At 47.5% G+C, this 24,933-nt stretch overlaps 1 protein-coding gene across 1 annotated transcript in view; it reads right to left on the reverse strand.

The window, feature by feature from the left end:
* The window catches only part of CACNA1H (calcium voltage-gated channel subunit alpha1 H), a 109,011-nt gene that overhangs the window by 70,599 nt on the left and 13,479 nt on the right, over positions 1-24,933 (reverse strand). Inside the window, exons 5-8 of the mRNA XM_088527799.1 lie at positions 23,278-23,593; positions 10,892-10,984; positions 8,128-8,914; positions 4,106-4,524 (exon numbers count right to left, since the gene is read on the reverse strand). Coding sequence (XP_088383925.1) covers positions 4,106-4,524; positions 8,128-8,914; positions 10,892-10,984; positions 23,278-23,593 — 1,615 coding nt within the window. The remainder of the gene's footprint in view (positions 1-4,105; positions 4,525-8,127; positions 8,915-10,891; positions 10,985-23,277; positions 23,594-24,933) is intronic.

Below are 24,933 nucleotides of genomic sequence, written 5' to 3' on the forward strand. Positions count from 1 at the left end.
ACTGACAAATGCTAAAATAGAGCATCACTAGAGAAGCTAGTTGTTAACTTAAATCATACAGAATCACCTTTGCTCCGGAATACAAAATGTGCTACTCAAAACCAGCACTTCTCTTACCCCGATAAGCACGGAGCAGTGGGTGCCCACTAAGGTTGGCTCCTACCTAATGCAGCGACAGCTGCTCTAGATGAAACATGCCACAAGGAAGGGAGCAGAAAGCCAATTAAAAGCCCTTTGAACAGCAATAGCTAAGAACAAATATTAATTTGTACTTTTCTTTTGAGAAGTGAATAGAAAATAGCATTTCTAGAGCCATTTGACGTAAATTGAGCCTTTTATGTGAAATCATTACTATTAGCAACAGCTAGTCCTGCAAACTCCTCTGGGAAGAGGAGTTGAGGTGTCTGCTCCCACATGCATGGCAGTGAAAGGTCCTCGGGGATGAATCCAGAGCTCATCAGCCTGCAGGGATAAGGGCAGCAGCTCTTGAGGATCAATGAGCAGGACTCTGTCCCTTTTCTGGACCCCGAGGGCTCCGTGAATCCAGTTCCCCTGGCAGGACTGAGCTCTTATTCATTCCCTAATTCCCATCACATCTGAGCCAGGGGCACAGCCTTAAAGCAGATGAGAAGGATTGGAGTCCACCCCTCTCTACCAGGACCAAAGCGGAGCGAAGGAGAAGCAATTACGACTTCAGCCCAGTGTGTGAAGGGCACTGTGGGGCCGAAAGGGACTCGCTTTCAGCGTGGCAGCTGAAATGCAGCTCCTGGAACAGGCCTTGCATGTACAGGGCGCGTTTCCACGCCAGCCCGGGGCACGGCACAACTCTTATTCCTGGAGTGCATTATTCCCGCCTGGGAAACTAGACAGTTTAGCCTGGTGGTTGCAGCATCATGGCCCATTCTCAGATACTCTAGAGAGTTGTCAGCTGCAACGAATGTGGGATGAAGTCATTCGGCTGATTGAAATCGCCTGGGAGAATAATGCAAAGATTGCCTTCCTCTTTGTACTTGGCTTTTACCATCTGCGGGAATGCCTGCTTGAACTGATGGAAAAATAAAGAAATAAATAAAGTACAAGGCAGGGTGGTGGTGGAGAGGGAGCTCCAAAGCAGTCAATTAACCTTTGAAATACAAGTCACGCTGCTACTAACTAACAGCATCCTGATACCCCCTAATTGCCAACCGTGTACAGCGTGGAGGTGGAGCTGGCTGCTCGCCCCATGGATGCGCTAGGTGGGAAGCTCCGAGTGCTGCTAATGACTGAGGTCCCAAAGAAACACCCTTCCCACCAGGAGCTGCCTCCTGGTACCTGCACCTCCTGCCACACGGGCTGTGCTGCCGTGAGATCTTCCATCTGTGTCTCTGCGAGGAGCAGGACTGTGAAAAAGCATCTCTAGATGCTCTGGTAATTCCTTTTCTTCCCCACGAGTAACCTTTGCTGTGGTCATGGGCCATGAGGCAGCATCACTGCATTAAAAGGGCACTTGGGCTGCAGGCACAGCAAGATTCTAGCTACCATCCAAGCACACTGCCCTGGGCTTCATATCCTCCCAAAAACCCTTATTTGAGCCTCAGATATGAGCAGGACCCTGTTACTCATCCTGAGGGACCACCTGCGACCGCAGCAGTACAGACACAAACCAAGTCACCTTCCTGTCTTGCCACAGGGTGCCACCAAAGAGCTGTTATGGCCCAGGTACCCACTTGTCCTGCAGGCACTTTGATGGCCAAGCAGTGAAGACCAGGAGGTTTTGCCTCCAGTCTGGCACCTCACATCCTTGTGGTCCCCGATTTCCACACCTGGGCGATGGTGACAATAGTGCCCGCTTGCCTCAAGAGGGCTCTCTGTGACTTCTCTGCAGATCCCCATCCCAGGATGAAAGGCAGGTAACACAGCAAGGCTCTATCTTCCACTGCCACGTGTCATTCTGCACCCTCCACCCCTGCCACAGGCTCAAACGATGGATGCCTTGGCTTTGAATAACTCCGAGCAGTGTCTAGAAGTACCTCAAGGGAGGCAGTGAGGAGGATGGTGCTGGTCTCTTTTCCCTGGAGGCCACCTACAGAACTAGAGGTAATGGCCACAGACTGAAACACCAAAAGTTACACATGAACTTAAGGAAAAACTTTTTAACAGTGAGGGTGCCAGAGCACTGGAACAGGCTGCCCAGAGAGGTTGTGGAGTCTCCTTCTCTGGAGATCTTCAAACCCACTTGGACGCAGTCCTGTGCCACGTGCTCTAGGTGACCCTGCGTGTGCAGGGGGTTGGACTGGATGATCTCTAGAGGTCCCTTCCAACCTTAGGCATTCTATGATTCTACAAAACCCCGTCCCGCATCTCCAGCCTGGCAGCAGCGCTCACAGGAGGAGGGTTCGGGTTCTGCAATGACCCCACTTCACTCAAACCCGCCCCAAACTTTTCCAGCCAGTCTGGCAGCCCCGAGACATTTTGCTGTAGGGTGGTGCGTTGGCCCGAGGAGCTGCCCTGGCCACGGGTTTTGGGAGAGGTGCTACGAAGCCGGGCTCCGACAGCTCCTCACCTCTGCCACGCACCAGGGCTGCTCTGCAGTCAGGCACGCGGAGAAACTTTTACAGGTTTCACTTCAAAATTCTTCCCTTTTTATTGGGCCCAAGCCGGGCAGTGCCTGCGAGCAAAGCTGGCGGGAGCCTGATGATCTTCAGCCAAAAACTCCAGAATCTTTATTGCCGTTGGCTTTGAGATGGTTTAAAGCAAATCTTTTACAAGGTAAAATCCAATATAAACCTGCAGGCTAGAATTTTACTCTGTCAGGAACAAGGATGCAATTATCGCAATTTACTTTTGTGCGGGTGACTGCGGACAGACTCCATGCAATCCCTGGGCTTTCTCACGGCAGCCTGTCGAAGGTTTTCCCCCAGCACCCATGACGGCAATATCCAAGCACTGACAAAGCTGAACCCGTTTGACAAGGAGTATCCGTGCAGAAATGCAGCGGCTGCGAGGAATGAATGTGCTCATTCAAAGGCGACTGACAAGGTGAATTTCCTAATTTAAGAGCTGCTGTGAAACAACTAGCCAGACAGAAAGCTGACAGCGACAGTTATTTCCGCGCTGGGTTGAGACCCTCTGTTCTGTACGTGTGAACTAGTTTATTGTTGCCCGCCTGGCGTTCATGTTTGTCATCCGGGTATTTGCTTTTTGGAAAGAAAATAAGCCTTGCGCAGCACAGGCTATGGGGGCTGCCAGCCTGGAAGTGGGGAGGAAAATGAAGCAGTGGCACTTGGGGGGATTGTTTTGCCATGGTACCGAGCAGGAACTGCAAATCCTTGGAAAATTACGGAGAAACAAATGCAAAGCATCGTATCCTGCCTTTGGACATACTATGGTGCTCTGCCTCTCCTCACTTCTGAGGCACAGACTGCAGCAAGGAGGAGGATTAACTCTGTAATAAGTGTGACCTGTACCCAATTCGGCGCTAATTTGGGGAGAGAACTGGACGAGCCAGCAACCATCTACCTCATGGGAAGGGAGCACAAGGACTAACTTGTGCCACGGGGAAGCATCTTCTGCATCTCATGCAGAGGCAGCATGCAAAACGCCAGAGCCCAGCTTAGCCAACAGTTGGAAGTAATCTTTTTTCCTTTTTTTTTCCAAGACAGACAAGCAGAGAGAAGCAACACAGAGCTTCCCATAGACCAACTGGAGATCTTCAGATGACTCACGTCCCTCTCCCATCAGCCCGCGAGGACAAGCTGTCCCCAGCTGCCACCGACATGTTTGGAGCAGCCTGACTTTTTTCCTTCTTCCCTCTATGCACTTAGAAGAAAGACCAACCTGCACCCTACGAGATCATACTACACATTCAGGCTAACAAGAAGCCAACTCCTTAGGGGAGAAATGGAGTTGGTTTTTATTGCTTTTAGTCTGACAGCGTAAGTCTTGCATTCAGTAAAGCCAGGCTCCAAGCCTTCATGTCCCAGCATATCCACGTAAACCCTCCGGAGAGCAACCTGCGCTGTTTTCCGCATTCGGACACTTGCGTTCACCGCAAAGGCGCCGCACCGCAAGCTCGCGCTGCCTCAAACCGCCGGTTCCTCCCCGCGATGGTCTGCCCTGCACTCACCTGCTCGTGGTACTCGATGCCCATGCTCAGCGTGTTGATCAGGATGGCGATCATGATCCCGCGGTTGAAGTACTTGCTCTCCACGATCCTTTTCAGCTTGGTGCCGAAGGCTTTCCAGAGCCGGGTGACCCTGTTCCTCTCCTTGGGCTTCTTCTTCCTCCTCCGCCGGCCTCGCTGCTGCTGCTGCTGGAGCTGGTCGCGCTGGTCGCCGTGCCGCAGGTCCTGCGTGAACTCGTAGACGCCGTTGTTGCTGTCCGAGTCGTAGCTGTCGGACTCGCTGAAGGCGAACTCGGGGTCCTCCAGGATGGTGGCGCAGAAGGGGCAGTTCTGGAGCTCGCAGGTCAGCGTGCTGCCGGCAGGCCCGGGCAGCGGGCAGGCCACGCTCAGCCCCGACAGCCGGCTGGGCGTCCGCCGCAGACCTGCGAGGGGGACACAGGGCGTGAATCATAGAATCCCAGAATGCTGAAGGTTGGAAGGGACCTCTAGGGATCATCTAGTCCAACTCCCTGAACACGCAGGGTCACCTAGAGCATGTGGCACAGGGCTGCGTCCAAGCGGGTTTGAAGATCTCCAGAGAAGGAGACTCCACAACCTCTCTGGGCAGCCTGTTCCAGTGCTCTGGCAACCTCACTGTTAAGAATTTTTTTCCTTAAGTTCCTGTGGAACTTTTGGTGCTTCAGTTTGTGGCCATTACCTCTAGTTCTGTTGGTGGCCTCCAGGGAAAAGAGGCCGCCCCCATCCTCCTCACTGCCTCCCTTGAGGTACTTCTAGACACTGCTCAGGTCCCCTCTCAGCCTTCTCTTCTCCAGCTGAACAGGCCCAGCTCCCTCAGCCTCTCCTCACAGGGCAGATGTTCCAGGCCTCTGATCATCATTGTGGCCCTGTGCTGTGAGACCCCCCTTCCCTGTGCCCTGGCCCCTCTGCCGCCCGCGCCATGGGGCAGAGCGGTGCGGGGAGGCACCCACTCCGTTTGCACTGGTTTTGATGAGATCCGAGAGGTCCAGCGCCATTAGTGACAACCTGAACACTCTCAAGCCACCATGCTCCATTTAGAGAGCACTTCTTGTTTAGTTGCTAAAGAGGAGGGAGAGGGAAGAAAGGGACTAAGAGGCAGCTGCAGACAGAGGTCTTGGTTAGAGCGCTGCGCGGTCCCGTCAGCCTGTCTCCATGCAGGTTTTACAGTGCAGTTTTTACCTCACTACCCCAAATGTCACTCAGATGCCACCAGCCCCTGCAGCAAGGCTGACAGCCCAGCAGGAGGGCATTGCCCTTGTATCAAAGGTGCTGAGAGGATCAGAAATATTCGCCCTCTTAATCAACCTGCTCGCGACAGCCCGCAGCCCCATGGAGGTTGGCCATAGGCTTGCTGGGCTCCCGGCGTGCTATCAAAGCGTTAAAAATTATATGAAAAACCCTGGCGCCGCAGATGTCTTCAAAATACCAGAGTCTCCTTGGCTGCCTGCTAAAATAACCTCCCAGCATTGCGGGGCACGGGAACTCGGAGGAACAGGCTGTACTCTGGGCTGCTCCATCCCACAACAAAAGAAAGAGAGAGGATCGGCCGCGATGGCAGCCGTCCCCGCAGACACCAGCCTCGTCTCCAGCTGGGGCCGCAAGTGCCCTGGTTGCAAATGCCTTGCTAATCCTCATAGTGATTCTATGAAATACTATGATTCTCTCGGTTATCGCTCACGCACTCCCCTTGCATGAGGTTCACCAGGAATGGGTCGTGCCCATAGCAGAGGGGACACTGGGGGAAGCAGCCCTCCGTTTGCGCAGGGACAGGGACTGGGAGAGTCTCCGTGAGCTCCCTCCACCTTCCCTACACAGCACGGCTCCTTTGCTGAGCTCCGGCTGGGATTTAGGTGCATCGGCTGGAAGCTTCACCTAGGTAGGAGCAAACTTCTGGGAGAGAAAAAGCCATTCCAGAGGACTTGTTTAAAGCCTTTTGGCATCCTCAGGGCTGCAATGCCTCTATAAAAAGAGGATGGTATTTTTGCATTATTAATAACTGCATCCAACCTCAGGCTCTCGAAGAACCACCACAGGCCGCATGAAAATGCCCCAAATTATTGGAGATTTTGTAGCTAGTGGGACTCAGATATGGTGCTTTCTTCTCTCGGAAGGCAACAGAGGCCCTTGTGAGCACAGAGGACCAATCCTCTGCCTTGAGCAGCACCTTCCAAGCAACGGCGCTTTCGCTCGGCCTTGGTTTCCCAGTTCCAGGCTCCTATTGCGCCTGGGCTTTTATCTCAAGGTAAATACACATTCTCATAATAACCTTCATTAACTTGCAAAGTTAAAGATGTAGCAGTGATTCATATAAAGCCCTTGCTTAACAACGGAAGAACATTGCAACTACCCTTGCCCCTTCTGCCCTCCTGCTAAGCTCTGAAAAGTACAGAAACGTCTGCTGAAGGCAATTTCTATAAACAACCCGATTTACCCTTTTGTATGGTCACTTATAAAACAATCTTAACAAAGACAAGCCACCCAACCTATCTGGCAAGCAGCCTTTACTGTGACCTTGCCTGAAGCTAAGCTTGGTATTTTTTCAGCACATACATCACCAGGAAAAATATTTGTATTTGTGCACACGCGGATAAACAGTTTTGGAAAACACAGGCTCTGGAAAAAGAAAATAAAGACAATGAGCTTGGCTTGAAGAGATTGAAAAAAATAGAAACTACATCTTCCTGACTTTGTATTGTTTGCTTAAGACTTCTGCTTTTCAGTATTTAGCCCCAGCCATGAGAGCTGAAAACATTGTGAAAAATTGGAAAGGTAAGTGTTGCATGTAGACATGACTCCAGCAGCAGATGATTTCTGTAAGAAGGGAGATAAAACCAAATGGAGATATAACTAAAAACATTGGTGTGGCTGCAGTCTGCACAAACAGGGCTGTGACAGCGGTACAAGAGAGTTCCTGCGATCTAGATACACTTCTTGTGCACATGAGGGAAGAGCAGAGGGGAGGCCTGGTGACCTGCAGCTCTGCTACAGCCCTGCCCTCACACACATCCTCTGAGGACTGGCTCTCCCAAACTTCATGCTCCCTTTCTTGTCAAAAAGACATCTAGAGGCTCAGGAACCCATGCAAACAGACCCAGGGGTTTCTAGAAGCTTCTATCCTAAGTTTGTTCTGTGCCACCCTCTTTTATTTATCTTCCACTTTTCTGTATCTCTTGTTTCTCCAGCAGCTTCCACCTGCTCTTCCCTCTCAAGGTACCATCTCCCAGCAGCTGGGGCTTATCTGCTGCAGGATTATCCCAGCACATCTGTCACTTCTCCGACATGAAATGCCAGGGGCTGCATTGATCTATGCTGGGGTGAGAACAGAGGAAAAGCCTGCAGGGCATCACTTAGCACATGAGAAATGTTAAAAAATACATGCTTTGTGACCATGAGGAAGAGACCTCCAACAGTGTCCTGAATGTGCTGTCTGGACCATCCCATACCTTGCTTTACTCAACTACTACAAATACAGGGATAGAAGGAACAGAGCTCCCAGCACCTTAACCTCACTCCTGGCTTCCATGCTCAGCTCCAGCAGCTTTCACAATATCTGCAGCAACCTCCCTGGCTACCATGAACACACCTGGCATCTTGTGTACTTCTCTCTGAAGACCCATTTATTGGAAGACTGCATCGTCTTGGTCCCATGTTCCAGTGAACCCTAACAACCCTGCAACTGCAGCTTTGGGGGCATTTCAGGTTCTTGCCTACAAGAGTAGGCAGAATGATAGAAAAAAAAATGATGACTCAGAAAGAACTTGTATCAGAGGGTCCAGATGTTGCAGGGTACCACAGTCAGCATTTTACAGATAAGAAAAATAGAGGAAAAGGGAGCTTTCCCCACACCACTGTCAGGTCAATAATGGAACCCAGGTGTGTTTCCTACCTGCGTTCCTGGAACAGCCACAGAGAGGAGAACATCTCCAGCTCTTTGGTACTGATCACATCAAGGTATTTTCCCTTTGCCCAGTTTTCCTAAGCAAGGATATCAATTCCTGTGCCCTTACCATGCTCTCCTACCAGTTGTTGCAGCTTCCCATAAGGATCCGTGCCCAGATTTACTGGGCTATTAACCATGGCCACAGGGGAATTACCATTCTTCTTTCCTTTGGGAACTGGAACAGAACTGGCTTTGCTAGTTGGAGAAGGCAGGATGGTAGGATAGTTCATGTTGCCATGGTTGGAGAGTCCAGTGGTCAACTTAATGCTCGCAGGGGCATTGGAAGACTTACAGTTCACCTGTGGCCCTTCAATGTGACAGTCAGCATGGTAAATGCTGTGCACAGACTCCGAATCCGGAGGAGGAGCAGGGCTCTGCAAGCTGGGCGACGGAGGCGGAAGCATCAGTTGGCCTCCGGGTTTCATGACCTTGAGTTCCAGGTCACAGATCTCCGGGTTGGAGCGCGGCCCGCGCGGGCTGCCGTTGCTGATGTGGTAGTGGTGGTGGTGGTGGTGGTGGTGGTGGATGAGGTGGTGGATGGAGGTGATGCGCTTCCTGCCTCGGCGGCTTTGCCCGTTGGTGGTGCTGTTGGGGTTCACTTTTTTCCGGCGCTTGCTCTGCCAGTTGTTGTACAGCCGTATCGTCCGCCGCTTCACCTTCCTGAAGATGTGGCAGATGTATTTGAGCAGCTCCTCGTAGCAGCTACCTGGCTCTGAGAAGCTGGCAATTGTGCTGTCATTGGAGAGATAACGGGCCCGCTGCTCCTGCATCAGCTGGTTCTCCCGTTGCTTTGTTTCAGAAAACTGTGTTGCTATCACAACCAGGCACAAGTTAATCATGAAGAAGGAACCAACCTGAAGAAGACACAGGGAAAGGAATTAGCGGCAATTTTACAAAGCAACACACGCACTTTGCTACCATGTGGTGTCTGGACTGAATTGTGGCTCTTAGAAATCTTAAGATGACCAAACATGCCAAATCTCAGAGTCTGTTCTCCAAATGTTATATTAACATGTGCTTGAGCTGCTAAATTTGCTCTTGAAGCCTGTTAAGCTATTTTGGCAATGGCATAGAAAGTTGTTAACAATACCCTTCACCACTTTCCCCCTACCAACAATGATCACATTTGCTACTAACTTAGGGTGTAAGAAACACAACGTAATCTATCACCACTGCAAACCAGACCACTAGGAAACACCCAGCCAACCCACAAGGAAAGATGTTTGGAGTCCAATTCGTGCTGTATTGGGGATGCCTTTTCTCTTCTGCTGTCATCTCATGCCCTGGTGTAGCACACCCTGGTTTCTAGGATGCCAGTCAGGGTCCATATGTCCGTGAAGTCACCTTCCGCTTGGAGGTCTTTGTGACACAGAGGAATATATCTCCGGGAGGTTTGGTGCTCCTGTAAAGGCCCAGTTAAGTGGCTGGCTTGAGTTGACACAATCTTGGATGATATCTGGTTTTGGAAATGCAGTCCCAAGGATAAGAATATAAAGTGACCTAAGGCTGCGTCCTCCTCAGCTGGTAAGTCCACACACCGGCTTTTCACCACTTGGATTCATAAATCAGCCAAAGGAAAATGTCAGATATTCCCATTGGAAAACCAGTGCCCTTAGGTGTGAAAAGGACTGACGTCAAGAAAGTGCCATTGCCTACAGAGCCAAACCTCTGCGCTGGGCTCAATAGGAAACGTATGGATTTAATCTGGGCCATTGTCTGGTGGATCCTCAGGGGAAGTCAGCAGGAGGTAGTCTGTAGTGTCACTCTCCAATCTGTAATAGCAGTCTGGATACTGTTTGGAAAGCAGAGAGGGTGCCATTCCCAACTCCGAGTGACTTGGGGATTAGTCAACTTCTGGCTTTGCTGCAAGGATCCATATGTAGCAAAGGGTTGAGAGCGTGAAGAGGAAATCTCTGCTATGCGGGGCTATTGCTGAAAGCTCAAAAATCGCTGCCTTCAGAATGTTGTCCGTGCCAGGAGATCTCTCACAGTGGTCAGATCGACACCTTCCCACTGCTGCTGGGGAACGTGGTGCTTGACTTCCACATTCAGAGTTAGCAAAGGCTTCAAAAGCACAGAGATAACGATGGGGTTGTACATAAAGAAAATCCATCTGCAAGAGCACTTTGAAGTGCCTCCGTCCCATGTCTTACCTGGCATCTGTGTGATACTTTTCCCTCTGCTCTCCTTCTGACCTGAATGGTTGACCTTTCCACAAATGTAGCCCCCAAGAGAAGGTTGGATTCCCACGTCCATTTTAAAGGAATCTTGCTAACATGGGATAAAAGCTTCAGAGGACAATATCAAACTCTTCCAAGGAATAGTACTACATATTTTAAAAGAATGACAGCACCCTAAGACCTTAGAAAATTTCACTGCTGCTACTACCATTATTTAAAGTGCTCAGGTGAAGTTTAGCAGCTTTTTGAGGGGCCTTCATTGAAATCAGCTGTTTCCTGGCATGTGGAAAAGACTAATGGAGGAAAAGCCTTTGCCTCTCTGCTCTTCGTTCTCATTAGCAGTTACTTGGTCAAGGCACAGCAGTTAGGACACATCCAGGTGATGAGACCAAAACCAGGAGAGTAAACGGAAGGAGAAGACCCTATGGCTTGGCAAGTGGTGACCATACATCACGTGTGACCCTAAGAAGGACAGAGCTTGTGGCAGCCAATACCTGTCTCCATAGCGGTAATGACAATCTGTGTGATTACACTTGACAGTGGAAGGGAGGTCTCCTGCATCCCAGCTGGCTCCCCTCTCTGAAAAAAGGCCAGGGAACAGCTTTACCCCACAAGGACAGGGAATGGGAGTATCTCACAGTTCATACTTACTATTATAAGCAATATAAAATATATAAAATTGTAAAAAGAATGTGCATCCATCACATAATACATGATGTCAACCCATCCTTCCAGGGTTATAACCTACAGGAAGACAGAGAAAGAAAGTGTAAGAACAAGAGTCAACCGTGAAGTTTGTAAACATCAATCCTCTGCTAGTGCCTGATACTCATCACTCCGCAGCATCTCCCAGGATCCATCCAGACCTGCTGCACTTTTCCCATTTGGCTTAGCATAGCAGCAATATGTGACCAACACACTGGCCTGAGGTTTCTACAGGAACCTGCTGTGATTAAAATGATACAGCAATATAAAAGGACATCTGAAATGCTGATTCTGAACCAGTACAAGGAACTTCCAAGCAGGAGATTTAACAAAGCAAAAACAATTTCCGTGCAGAGATATGGGCTTTTGCCTTAGCCTCTTGGTTTTGTACCACTACCTGTAAAATTTCTATATTTCTGACCAAATTTATTTCCGTAAAACCCAGTTCTTTGTAATACCTACTGGCTCAGTATTACAACAATACCACTAACATCACAGTAGAAAAGTAACTGCATGGAAAAGAGTTACTTTAATTAAATGGAGAATTGATTTCAGACTTGTTTTCTCAATCTTCCTTCCACTAAAAAAGAAGCTGAGGATTTAATTAGCACCACACAGGCTGTGTGCAAAGCGAATGCTGCCATGTAATTTACACTTTTTTATTTAGTTAAAACATACCAAACACTTCTACTGTCATCTTGCTACTAGTGCTGGAGCTGCAACTGCAGCACAACGTCCCACAAAATCAAAGCTCTGTCTCCGAACCGATTTGCACTGATGTGCGCTCTGCGCTATGCCCAATGCCAGCCTTGGAAGTCCTACTCCTAGGATTGGCTGCTCCCTCCGCTTCCAATGGCCTCATTCCTGCTTGGAACCATATTTTCAAGGATGGAACTGAAATGCTGCTCTGTTCCAGCAAGGCACATGAATTAGCTTGCTGGGGGCAAGGAAAGCCCCACTCTCAAACCAATAAACATGGTCTGACAGGGAGCAGGTAAAAACTGTCTCTGCAGCTGCTCTCCTGTCAGCTTTGCTGGTGACTTTGAGCAGTCAGGTCTGCGGGATGCTGGTTGCACTGCCACAAACTGCACCCACCTCTCGTGTTCCTCCCTGCACCCATGAGATACCCCTTCAAAGCCCAGCCTCGCTGTGGCTGCTGCTGTGGGCATCAGAGAGCAATGCGAGGCTTCCCCAGTGTGCATTTACCAAGAAGGGCATTGCTTTGGGGCTCTGCAAACCCCACGGATAAGCCAGGGTAGGAAGTTTGCAATGTTTTTCACTCTGGAAACTGAGAACTGGGCTGCCACCGGCAGTAAGTTCTGCTCAGTGGTATGAAACAGGCAGGCAGTCAAACCCAAACTGCCATTTTTTTTGCCTTTTATTTAATGTGGTTGAAGCATTTATAGAGACCACAGCCTTTCACCCATGTCCCTTGCACGGCAGAGCAGCCTTGCTCGCACTCGAGGCTTGTGCTGCTCATGGAGAAACCAGGGAGATCAAGTCGGCAGGGGACACAACACTAAACCAAATCACCACCAGCTCCCGAAGAAATTGTCTTCTCAGGGATGTTTGGAGCTCCCTTCTGCCTTCCACCTTCTCCTGCTCTGCTCACATGAGCCTTTTCGAGCCTGCCTGCAACAGCTGCTGTACCAGGTGCTCCGTTCATTTACGCTTGGTGATGAAAAACGAGCCCAGGGACCCAAAACATATTGGATGCACCTCTTCCCTGAATGGCGTTTGGCTGGCAGTCCTCAAATGGGATGTATTAAACGCATTAAACACAGAACCCTCTTTGCAAAAGGAGTTACCTGAGGGCTGCTCTGCTGTTCTGCAGACACTGTCGGCACCCGCCTGCGAAGCAGCTGCTGAGCCTCGAGCGAGGGCCAAGCAAATTTTCAGAGGAGGCTTTTTCTCATCCGCTAGACAGCATTTTCAGTGAGAATCAATCAATATAGCACATTCCCCCTCTGGAGGGCTGAAAATGCTCAGCCAGCTCCCAGAATATTTAAGATGTCATTAGAATTTGCATTATTTACTACTCGCTTATAAACCAAAGGGACACAGGAGGAATAAACTGGGCCTTTGCTCTCCTGTTTGGCATCGTTGTGGGGTCGTTCTTGGGCTTCCAGAGCTGCCAGGGGTTAGTGGCGCTGGCAGCCCTGCACAAGGTCACGCTCACCAAGAGCCCTTCTCTCCTTTGAATCAAACAGCACCCAAGAGATGCAGGATGACACACACGCATGGCCACCTGCCTGAAATGAAACCCTCTCGAGGACTTTCCAGCCTCCTCTTCCTCTGCTAAGCACTTCTTTTGTGCTGTCCTACAAGGTGCTGCAAATAATCTTAAATGTGGATTTTTATCTAACTTAAGATCCCATCGCCTACCCCCAGCAAGGCCTTGGTATAAATGAGAATTTGATATTTTGAATTTACCCGCAGCTGGTCATGAACTGAATTCTTTTTTTTTTTCTTTTTTGGAAGGAAGTCAAAGGCATTGGTGCAAGAATCTCTGCAGTACAGAGTCTGATCGTCAACATTTATTCTCAGACCAGATGAATTTAGAAAGAAAACTAAGAACTCACAACTCTATTTTCCCAAGAACACTGATGCATTTTTTTCAGCCTTGTTTTCCTACTGTTCTTCCTTTGAGGCACCCTGAATGTAATATCACCCACTTCACTAAGCAGAAACCACTTGCTCTTCTCTTTGGTTTCCAATCTGATTAATGCAGCTGACTGCAACTGCAGCATTTGGCCCTCTAAGCCCTTTATAGCTATCTTCCAAGGTCCTGGAGCACCTTCCTTGTGCTTTCCAATCTCAGACAACCATTCTCAGTAATTAAAGTGTGTTCAAGTCGTGGTTGTTCACAGGCAGACATATTAAACAGCCCCTCCAAATGTACCAGTTCAAAGCTTCCAATAAATGTAACATACAATTATTTATCAACAGAGATAAAGAGGCAAGAAACACATTTTCTAATTCTGCTCTGAAGAAATAGATGTGCAAGATACGTGGCACACTAAAATCAGCAGCTAGAGGGAAATAGCTGAAAGATTCAATTAAGATGATTGGCAAGGTTGTCCTACAGGGTGCTGCCAACTGTAATCACATGCTGCAGATCCACAGGGAAAGGAGAAGTTGCCCTCCAAGCACAGGGAAGGATTTTTGTTTGCAAAGGACTGAGGTTCTGGGCAGACAACAGAGCTGCTGTTCTAATCAATGGGGGATCCTGGACGATGCTCAGTGCAATTCTCCTTGGCTGCTCGCTCAGTCCTTTACCTCTTGGTAATGGATGGGATAAATCATTCGACTCCCATTAATACCTGCGTGGCTCATTATTAAAACCCTGGGTCTTGTGTCTGATCCTCTCTTCCATCAGCACGGGGCTTAATTGAAAGCTCACTCAGGTGAATGGAAAAACAGATTTTGCCTTCATTGATCTCTGGCTCAGAACCATCCATGCATTCCTCCATCATCACATTCAGATGAGCAGAGGGAGGGTGGACAACTGGATTTTTTTTTGGATCTTCTGTGATTCTCATACTCTTGGTTTGCTCAGGCCACAATAATCTCAACCGCTCTAGCAAAGATGCTGCTCTGATTTATGGCAGCATAACTGGGGATAGCAGCAGGTCTTCTTGTCAAACTAATCAGAATCAACCTAAAACTGCAGAATGAGAATCACGAGGGAGATGTGGATTAAAGACACTGGCAATTAACTTAGACCTCCTTGTTGTTCCCAGGGAGACAGGCAGTTTACATTGTTTTTTCTGGGGTCACTTGAAAGGTCTCTGCAGAACAATTCCTTTTAGTGTGTCAAGAAGCTTTCACCATAAAAATCCTTGCCATTGCACTCGGCCAAAATTTTTGAAAGTTCTTGGCTATAATCCATTGAAGAGCAGGTTATTTTTTGCTTTGAGAAGAAAAAAGAATCAACCAAGAAAAAAAAATGAAAAACATCCTACAACCCAAACTACTTTAATTAGTAAAGTCAAACATGGAATTATTTATAAAGCACTAATGATTAGTGCCAGATGGGCTACTGCAGATAGAAATCAACTTGGAGGTGCCACTAATCAATGAAAGAAAGTTTGGAAAATTACTGTGTGGAGTGAAGCTGAAAAGATGAGAAGAGCTCAATGCGCAGCATACTAAACCACAGCCTACCCTGAGGCCAGTCCTCATGGCAAGATTTCATATCCATGATTACTTCAACAAGCTTCACTTGTAGAGATATCCTCCCTAAGTAAGGGGAACCGAAATTATCATCCCCTACTCTGCTCAAAAGCCCTAAAAAGCCTCGTTCTGACAGCTTGAGAGGTTTCCTTGCTGGCTCATTTCAGAATTGCAGGTCCTTGTTCAACGCGAGCAGCCACTTGCTTGGCCAAATCAGGAGATGATACAGAGATCCCACACTCCCACGCGCTTCCAAAGCATACGAGAGAACCTACATAAGACATATTCATTTTAATTGCCATATATAATTAGTACGCAAGATTTTTTTTCCTTTGGTCTAAATTGAGTCCTTTAAGGACAAGATGAACATTATCTGCATCAAAATCAATTAGCCGAATTGAACAGCAACTGAGACCTGCCACGATTATTTGCTTTTTTGTTGTTCTTTTCCCACCTCTTTATCTCATCATTTCCCTGGCCCTGCAGTGATTTTTGTTTTTAATAAATGTCAAGATCCAATGATACCATAAATTTGGAGAGTTCATTAATAACTACGATGGTCTCAGCAAGCTTTATAAGGCCTTCAGGATGCCTTTCTAAAGGTCTTTTAGCTGTGTATTTTGCCCTTTCAGGGACATACTGATTTGGCTAAGTGACCAGTGAATAACAGAGTTTTCCTTTTCCATATGCAGAGTGCTTGGCAGATAATCAAATCACTGACTACATTTCTGAAGTCACTTTCATAATTTTAATTATTTCCTTGTGATACATGTTGTTAAGTAACCTCTGTGGTCAGAAAAACAGGTTTTATTATGTTTTGAGTAATATCCTTTGAACAGATGTTTCTCCTTTCACTTTGGGGGGCTGCTCCCTTTGCCAAGCAATTTTAGGCATTTCTGTACAACCTGGGAGTCTTGCAAAGTGTGCATCTGCTTGGAAAAGTGACTCTGAAATGTGATCCTGCAAAACAGAAAATCAAAGGCAAGTGTGAAACCTTGAATTTGTCTTGAATTAGGGACAACCTCCTGGATTTGTTCAATCTAAAAGTGATCATTCCTCAGCGTCACCAGGTCACAGTGGATCTTGAAAAGAGCGCATAGTCAGTGTGTGATAAAGCTGGACATGTCACTGATGCTGATATTGGTGGCCCAGAACCTCTTGGAAGGGAATCTCCAAGAGCTTAAAAACTGCATCCAAACGCAACAATTTTTGCTGCAAATGAAGGTTAGCTGTTCCCTTCCATTTTGCACTAAATAATGCAAAATCCTCATCCGAAGGCAAAAACATCACTGATTTCAGACGATTTCTGCTTATAGCAAATCACATCTCAGTCCATATTCATGAGGTTTGATTTACTGTGATAATTATCCTGTCTTCATTGTTTGTGTAAAGTATCTTATGCACAGGGAATGTATTTAACTGTTTAACTTCGGCAGTAACGAGTCTGTTATCATACAGCGAGCCGCAAATCAGAGCTTTAGAGCAGAGCTGAAAGGCAAAACATCTGCACCGAGAAGGGAACCTGAGCCAAAGTGAGAGCTGTGTTCACAGACGAGTGTGCCACAGAGCAGTTAGGGATGAGCGACAGCTCTGCCCCTGCCATCGCTGTCTGGAACACGAAAGGAGTTTAGGGTACTGCTCCAAATGCAAAAAACAAGGATTTTTTTCTTATTCCTATTGTTACACCTTGTTTCAAATTATACCAGAGACAATTAGGGACAAGGGATGCACAGTCCGAGCACGAACAGCTCTCTATGCAGAAATACAACACGGCCAACATGTTCTAAGCGGTTTTCCCAGTGCCTGAGCTCTGAGCAGAAGGGGGTCTTGCTCTCCAGGACGGCTCTGTCGGCTCAGCACAGTCTGCAGGCAGCTACGTGGGATTTGGGAATCAAGAACACGGGAGTGAGGGAGCTGAGCCTACGTGCAAACCTCAAGGAGAGGCTACGGACACTCACACTGCAAGGGGCAACTGCAACCGCTCAGCACGAAGCAGCTTTGAAGCAACCCAATCACTCTGAATTTTCTCCGTCATGTTGTTGACGATCCTTCAGAAAAACAACAGCTTTCCATCTGCACTCAGGTGTAGGGCATGGCCTTCAACCCATCTCCTCTCAATTCTGAACGTGAGATGCTGCAATCCTGCGGTGGGATGGCCCTTCCACAAGCACAGGATTTGCAGCAGGTTTCTGTGCAACACTGGGGTCCCCCCAGTGCCTCTCTCAGCCTCACGGGCCCAGGACAGGAGTCACGATGGCCTCTCCGACTCGTGCTCTAAACAGCAGCTCCTTCCAGCTTTCCAAATGACAGAGAAGAATTTTCAAAAGTAATCCACTTGGACTCGCACTCTGAGATGCTCTAAAGAAGCTGGATATTTTTAGATGGGTATTTGCTGTAAAAGCTCTTCAAAATGCAGCAAATGACGTTTAGTTGGCTGGCCAAGTTGAAAAAAAATATCACCAACAGAACTTAAACCCCATCATTTAGAATGAAATATTTTTGGTGATCCAAAACAAATTCAGGTCTCGTGACAAAGCATCATCTTGAAGCAAAACTTCTTGACAAACTCAGCACAGATAAGCACTGTTGACACACATATCCAGTTAAAAGAATGAACCATTTGACCGAAAAATGTATCTTTTTATTTGGCCCCAAAAAATTATCTACTCAAGCTCTGAAAACATGGGCATCCAATGACAGCTGGTTCCGGAAAGCTTGGCCCACAAAACTACATTGCACACAGAAATGCACTTGCAACTAGAAGCCTCGGGACTTTCCACTCCCTTCTGCTTTAATGTGCCTTTTCAACAGTTTCCCAAAAATACCTGCAAAGCCTGAAAGAGCAGAGGTGATGGCACACAGGCAAGGAGGGAAATCAGTAACATCCCAGGTACAAGAGGCTCTTGGGCACATGGAGTTTCATTCCCGAGCTGTTGTTTGATAAACTTGGCTGAAGAATCCTGACATATAATCCAAATGGCCCAGCAACAAAGCAAGAAAAAGAGGCCAAAACAAGGTCTGCTTTTAGACTAATCCCAGCGAGATCCCTGCTAACAGAGACATGCAAGTGGGAACCAAGAGAAATGACCCTGCCAGTTGAGTCCTGCCAGGAGGTCCCAGGGTGGCCTTTCATGCTCACTCAAAGGGAAGGCGATGGTAGGACTTAGTGTCTCATCTCCTCAGAGATCTCTTCTTCACTCTCTAGTACCAGTGTAGACTAGGAGGGACTCCAGGCTCATCCTTGTGTTTGGCCATAGCAGAACTGTGTTGAAGCGCCGGTCATTTTTCCTTTAGTACGAATGGAAGATGTGGTTCCCATTACACATGTTGAGCTGAAGGGCTTCCAGGCGAGGGGAGATTCCTCAGGGAAGGATTTCAGTGTTCACAGAGGCTGAGACAATGTGATGTGGGCAGCACTTATGCACCAGGGCACCGAACAATGGTCCAAGCAGGGATGGGACGAATGAACCTTCCCCTTCTGAACCTGCAGCTCGACACCGGGCTCCGGCTCTCCTCGGCTGACCCATGGACACGGCTAGCAGGAGGACAGACCCCTGCAGAAGCAGGGTCAGCAACATGGAGACAAAAGGAGCTCCTCATTAGCACACAGTCAAAATTAATAAATCATCACTTAGACCGAGATAACTCTTGGAAGTTCTCAAGGGCTTCTTTGACATGATGGAACACAGAAGAGCGAGCTGGCCTGGAGCATTTGGCTTTTACTGCCTGCTGTCCCAGCAGCAGAGACAGCCTGTTGCCGTGTTAGAAGGAAAGCATCCCAGAAGGACAAAAGAAGAAATGGGTGACATCAATCTCCCCACTCTGCCACCCCAAGCATTCTTTTTTTTTTCCCCTCAAGCAGGGCAATATTTCTTGATCATCTGCACATTCACAGCTGCAGCGTTGCGCTCCTGGCTTTGGCAAGACCAGGTGCAAGAAATTCTCCATCTAAGTGAGCAATCGAGATCACATAGCAAACTTGTTGCTGCTGACGGTTCCTTTAATGCTTCTCTGTTTCAAGACATCTTTCTTCGAGAAGGTGATTCAGCTTTTCCTTTCTTGGGCATTCTCATCATGTTGTTTGCCTGCTGGGCTGTCTTCAGCTCTTGCAAACGCAACCAGTCTTTTTTTTATTTTCTTTTTTTTGACAGCAGCAAGGGGGCTGCTGAATGCAAAGCAGTCTGCTGAGAATTCCCTCGCTGGGGCCTTCTGATGATGGGCCAGAGATGTGTTGTTTGTATGACTTGATTAACTTGTTAACGGAAACGTCTTCTTAGAGCAGTGCCTCGTAGAAGCAATATGCACTCAAAGAAAGCCTGAAAGAGTCACGGATCTGACTGCATCAAAGGACTAATTCTCAGTCTTTCATTAAGGAAGACTCAGGAATTGTTGCCACTTCTGGAATGCAACATATGAGAAAGAAGCCATGGAAAAGATAACTCTATCAGGTGCATCCTCCTAGACACCTCAAACTGTCAGACAAGTATTCTGTCCCTTAAGGATGTACGTTTTCTGAAAATCCCTAGACATTTGCTCTCTAAGTTCAGTCCATCTAACCATATCCTAGAAGAAGGTATATTAGAAGGGTTTGTTTTCTTGACCTCTTTAGTTCTGCCTGATAGATGGTTACAGGTACTTCAACTTTGCCTAACTAATTTTGCCTCCTAATGCAAGGTGCTCTTGTGGGTCTTACATTTATGCAAGTCAAACATGAAATCATCCAAGCACCATTTCTGAAGTTTGCAGAGTAGCCTAAACCATCTCTTTCCTTCCCAAACTGCATCTTTAGCAACCACTCAGCCCCCCTGTTCTACAATACTGTTCCTGTATTCTACAATATTGTTCCTGTACTCAGGCTTGGCCACACAGACACTGCGGGACGGGGAGGTGTTTTGGTTGCCCCAGTGTTTTGGTTGCCCCAGCGAGACTCCATGGGTAATTCACATTATATTGGACTTTGCTTAGGTGGGTAATTCATCATTTGCAGCGCGACAGCAATACCTGTAATTACTGCTCTTATTGTTGCTACTGAAATTCATGTGCAATAAAGGGATCTTAATATCATGCCAAACCTCACAGTTAATTTAGGTCCTATCTCCTTTCATTTATTCTGTAATAAGCTAATTAGTTCATATAATTTGCTATTGAACGTGCCTTTGTAACAAATATATACATGAATTAGCCTATTACACAACAAATGAGGGGAATCGAAACATGAATCATTTGCAGGATTACATAAGGAATTATTATCCTTTCAAACACCCATGGATGCAGCCATCATCTTTATTACTTTAAGACTTTATTATCTGTGCTGGTCTCCTGTTGGATGCCTCTGACCTCTCCTTGGAAGGTCAACAACACATTTTGCGTTGTTTGGTGGGCCCCACTGCCATGTGCCAGGTTACTTGCAAGTTTAGGATTAATTCCATGAAATTAAATGCCTTCCAGCTTCCCTTTCCCCCTGTTATTAATTCTGTGGGGTCTCTAAAGCTCCTTCCCCTGTGTTATTTTGTAAGGTCCTTGAAAGGAATTTTAATTACACCACGTGCTTTTCTGAATGCCTCCCTCTACCCTCACGATAACATTTTGCTCCTTCTCCTCTCTTGGCCATATGTCCAACCTCCTGCCTTGGCACACGGCTTGTACGGATGCCTTGGAGTCGAGCTATTCAGATCTCCCTGTCCCAGTCTGCTCTTGGCTTTGATTTTGTGCAGTCGGCACGGTATAAAAACATGCCCTTGGAAAATCTTAGGAATGGCTTGCACTCACTGTATTTACAAGCTTCCTTTCCAGTCTCGCTTGCGGGCTCGTTTCTCCAGCCTCCTTCCTGATAGCTCTCAAACCACGCTAGGTTTCCAGCTCGTTTGGGATAAATCAAGAAGGATGCTCCATGCAGCTGGGTCCCTGCATTGCCATTATGCGAGCTGGACTCTGGCCAGCCCGCGAGGTCCGGCCTCCAGTCCAGCTCCTGCAAACACATCCTGCGGATTCACCATTCCCCGGAAGGGATCAGGGCAATTGGATCAGTCATCCAGAAGCCAGCAGGATGCTTTCCACCCACTAATTCAATACCATTTCACAGGGAAGTTCCTAGACTACTAAAACCATCAGTTCTAGTTTCTGCATTACTTGGTAGCCTCACTGCTGACCTTCAAATATTAAATACAATGAGAATGCAACTCAACAGGCTTATTTGTTAAATGCTCTCTGCTTACAGCAATTGTTTTGATTTACTATCTAACTTCTTGCGATAATACTTTACTCTTTCTGCAGCACAGTTAAGTAATCACCTTGCTCTCAACAGCTACACTTCTTTACCTGCAGTAATATTGTTTTCCATTTCTAAAAGCTTAGAGTGAAAGCATTCAATGGAATATAGATGTAAGAGCAGCCTTTGTCTGGAAAAGCTTTTTAGTATTTATATGGCCTCAGCAGTATTAAAACCAAGTATAAAGCTTCCTGGCATCTGCAAGCAGGAAGTCAAATGATCTTTGGATACAATATCCAACGCTGTTCTTCCCAAAGGAATCGGCTCAAATGGTTGCTGTGGCTGGCAAGGTCTTCCTGGGTTAAACCTGTGCACTTCCAGACCACACATGCCCATGAATGAAATCCCTACATGAAATGAAAGCTTAGCATCTGCAGAAAGCCTCTGGAAATAAAAAAGAAAGCAGGACTCCTAAAGATGCACTTGGACATTTTTAATGGACCAGCTCAGGGACTCTGCAATGAATCAGGCTCTGCCCTTTCTCCGAAAGAACCTCACTGCCTGCTGGTGGAGCCAGATGGGACCTCTGGAGCATGTCCATCGGCTCTCTAAGAGATATACAACAGCAAAACAAAAAAAAAAAAAAAAAAGAAAAAAAGAAGAATGCAAATGCAGCTAGGGACTGTCTACCATTCGCACTTTGATTTCCTTTATGCAGAACTCACTTGTTCACTATCAGCCAGAAATACTTAAAAGTACTGTGGCAACTCCTCTCTTTAGGCATTAATTCCAAGAAGGTACCAAAGTATTTTTAAAAATGTAAACTACTAGAGGCCTGGGATCTATTTGAATCTTTGTGAACGTGGTTTTGAGCTTCTGACACCAATGCCAGTGTGATTCAGTGTGTGCTGCTGCGGCAACCTGAGAGCAAAGATGCTCAGTGCAGGCAATTGTCCCTCCCAACGCCCAGGTGAAAGCTGCAAGTTATTAAGATCACAACATAATATGGAGCTACAAGGAAATTCAGAAAGGAACGCTAGACCTGTGCCTGGGTAATTTCTTAGTCATTAACTAATAGGAGATTGTGTTTCTCATCTGGGAATAGATGCCATGTACAGTTCAAGATGACTAAATAAAAATAAAGCATCTTGCTGAGAGCACAAAAAGTCATACTAAAATAAGAGAAAATGCCAAGTAAAAATGGAAGGTGATATGCAGATCATTTCAGATAGGCTAACCCTGAAGGACCGTAGTCCCTGGACTGTGTATGTTGTCCGCATAATGCTCCAGAGCTGCAGATCCCTCGGATATGCTTCAGTTGCTAAAGAGATCTGTAAACATCCCCCCAGTTTCATGCAGAAGCACCTTGACCTCGAGTGATGGAGCACGTGGGTGCAGATCAGCAAAGATTTAGACCCCTCACAAGCAGGTAGCTCTTCTCATGCACCCTGCCCAGAGCAGCCTGTTGGTTTTCCTCTTCCTACCTGCAGCATCCCACGCTAAGCGATAGCAACTATAATTCTAGGACCAAGCCTAAATCTTGAGCCAGACCCTACGTTTCAGAACGATACTAAGTCTTGCTGCAAGAACTTGGATAACACCTTCCATTTCTTGATATTACAGCAATCAATAATTGACTCTAGCCCTCCAAAACCTGCGCCTTATTTCCACCCTGGGGTTTATCCAGCTCAGAATTTGCTACACTTTTCTCTGCCAGTCAAGTATTTTCCCTCTCTTCTTAAAAGAGACCGAAAAATGGCTATTCTTTTCCTCTCTCCAAATGCTCTCTTGCAGCATTTCTGTAGGTTGTCTGATTCATTTCCTTGATGTGTCTTTATCTGCAGTTTCATGCTAGTGCAAGCAAATTCCTTCCACCACCAATGTATCCATCAAAATTCTTTCAAGCAAAGGATGACAAAACAAAAAAGTGTCTTTAGGAGAATCTTACCTGAAAGATAGCTATCCAGGCATAGCCAATATTATCAAAATTGATAGCTCCGTTGTGTGGGTTTACATCCCCTGCCATGCATACATTGTAATACTGGTTCCAGTTTATGCAGGCATTCCTGCTGCTGAAGTCGGGGTTGTACAAACTCGAAGTGTAGGAGTCCATGCTCAAAGTGCACTCCACCTTGTACTCCTTCCTGTTTGGGATGTTGGAGCATTTCTGCATGCCGTTTTCACGATGGGACGAGCAGATGAAGGGATTCTCCTCCGCTTCGTCTGTCCGGTAGTACGGATGCAGGAAGGTGAGGTTGTATGTCCTGGAGGAGAAGGAAAGAAGGGAGAAGGAATGAGACCCACTGGCAGCAAAGGGGCTTCTCCCTGGCCCCGCTTGGCCATCCTGCAGCACAAACCCAGCAGGAGGGTCGGACTGTTCTCCTGAGGCTTCAGACAAGCAGAAAGCAACGCAGCTTTCCCATATTTCCCCATCAGGGCAGCTCCAGGAGGAGCAAGCGGAGCTTTAACAAGGACAGTCCCAGCCAGAGGCCGTCTCAAACTCTCTGCTTACATAGGAAAGGAAAGAGCCCACATTAATGGGAGCTGTGTGCTTATTGTGGACCTGATCTAACTGGCCTGGATAAAATTTCTTGCCCTGTACCACTCCGATAAGCAAGTGCTCTAAGTGCAGCATGGCAGGGATGTCCTGTGTCCCAAGCCCTGTTCTGGGGCAGATCAGCGAGCAAGGGGAGCCCAGGACTTCTCATGCTGTTGGATTAGTATTTGTGCACATCCCTGGCACTCACACAGCTGAAGGGCTGCTCGGAATGAGGTGCAAAGTCCTGGAGCAGGTTTATCTGCTGCCTTCAGAGCTGCAGGGATCTAAGATACTATATAAACAGGCGGCAGATAAGGGAAAAGGCAATGCAGAAATCACATGGCAAGCAAGATGTGGGTAGAAGATAGGCAGGTAATTCTTCAAGACAGGACAGCTGTACCTTCCGCTGTTTCTGAACGTTCCTGACTACCGAATAAATTTGGCTCTAATGATGCCAGGCTGCTGTTATCCCGTGCGATTGACTGGGATTGCTTTCACCTTAAAGTGCAGTTACTGCTTTGCTCAGAAGGGCTGAAGGGAGCAAATTCTGCTGAGCAGAGCTGCGGGGAAGATTAACCCTCAATCAGCTGTCCTGGGGAATTTGCTTCTCCCTCCATCCAGGAATTGCTGGGATGAGTTTTGACCATTCCTCCAGCTTCAGGAACAGACAAGTCAGATGAATTTCTCTCTGTTCACTGCTCATTACACTTATTTGCCAGTTATCCCCCCGCCATTGCATAGTGCTCCACACCTTCCGACAAAGCTGCAAGATCTTTCTCCCAGTTTCTATGTCTTAGATGTAAGAGAGAATATCAAGGGACACATCTGGGAGGGCTCCAGAAGAGGCACTGCGGCCACATCTCTCCCAAGGATGGATGTTTTCCTCTGAAACCTTGAGGTTTCGAGGCCATGGGGACAAGTCCCACCAGTTACCTCCTCCCAAGGAACTCAGGAGCGGCTTGGCAGCTCCCAGGTCTTGCAAAGGGGAGATTTGGATCAGAGCCCACTGTGCCCTGTGCATGAGAGGGATCCACCACCCTACATACACGGCCAAGCCGTGCTGTG

This window comes from Tinamus guttatus, unplaced genomic scaffold (genome assembly GCF_059628265.1).
Source record: "Tinamus guttatus ecotype Peru unplaced genomic scaffold, ASM5962826v1 Tinamus_guttatus_pri_ptg000291l, whole genome shotgun sequence".
Classification (NCBI taxonomy): Eukaryota; Metazoa; Chordata; class Aves; order Tinamiformes; family Tinamidae; genus Tinamus; species Tinamus guttatus.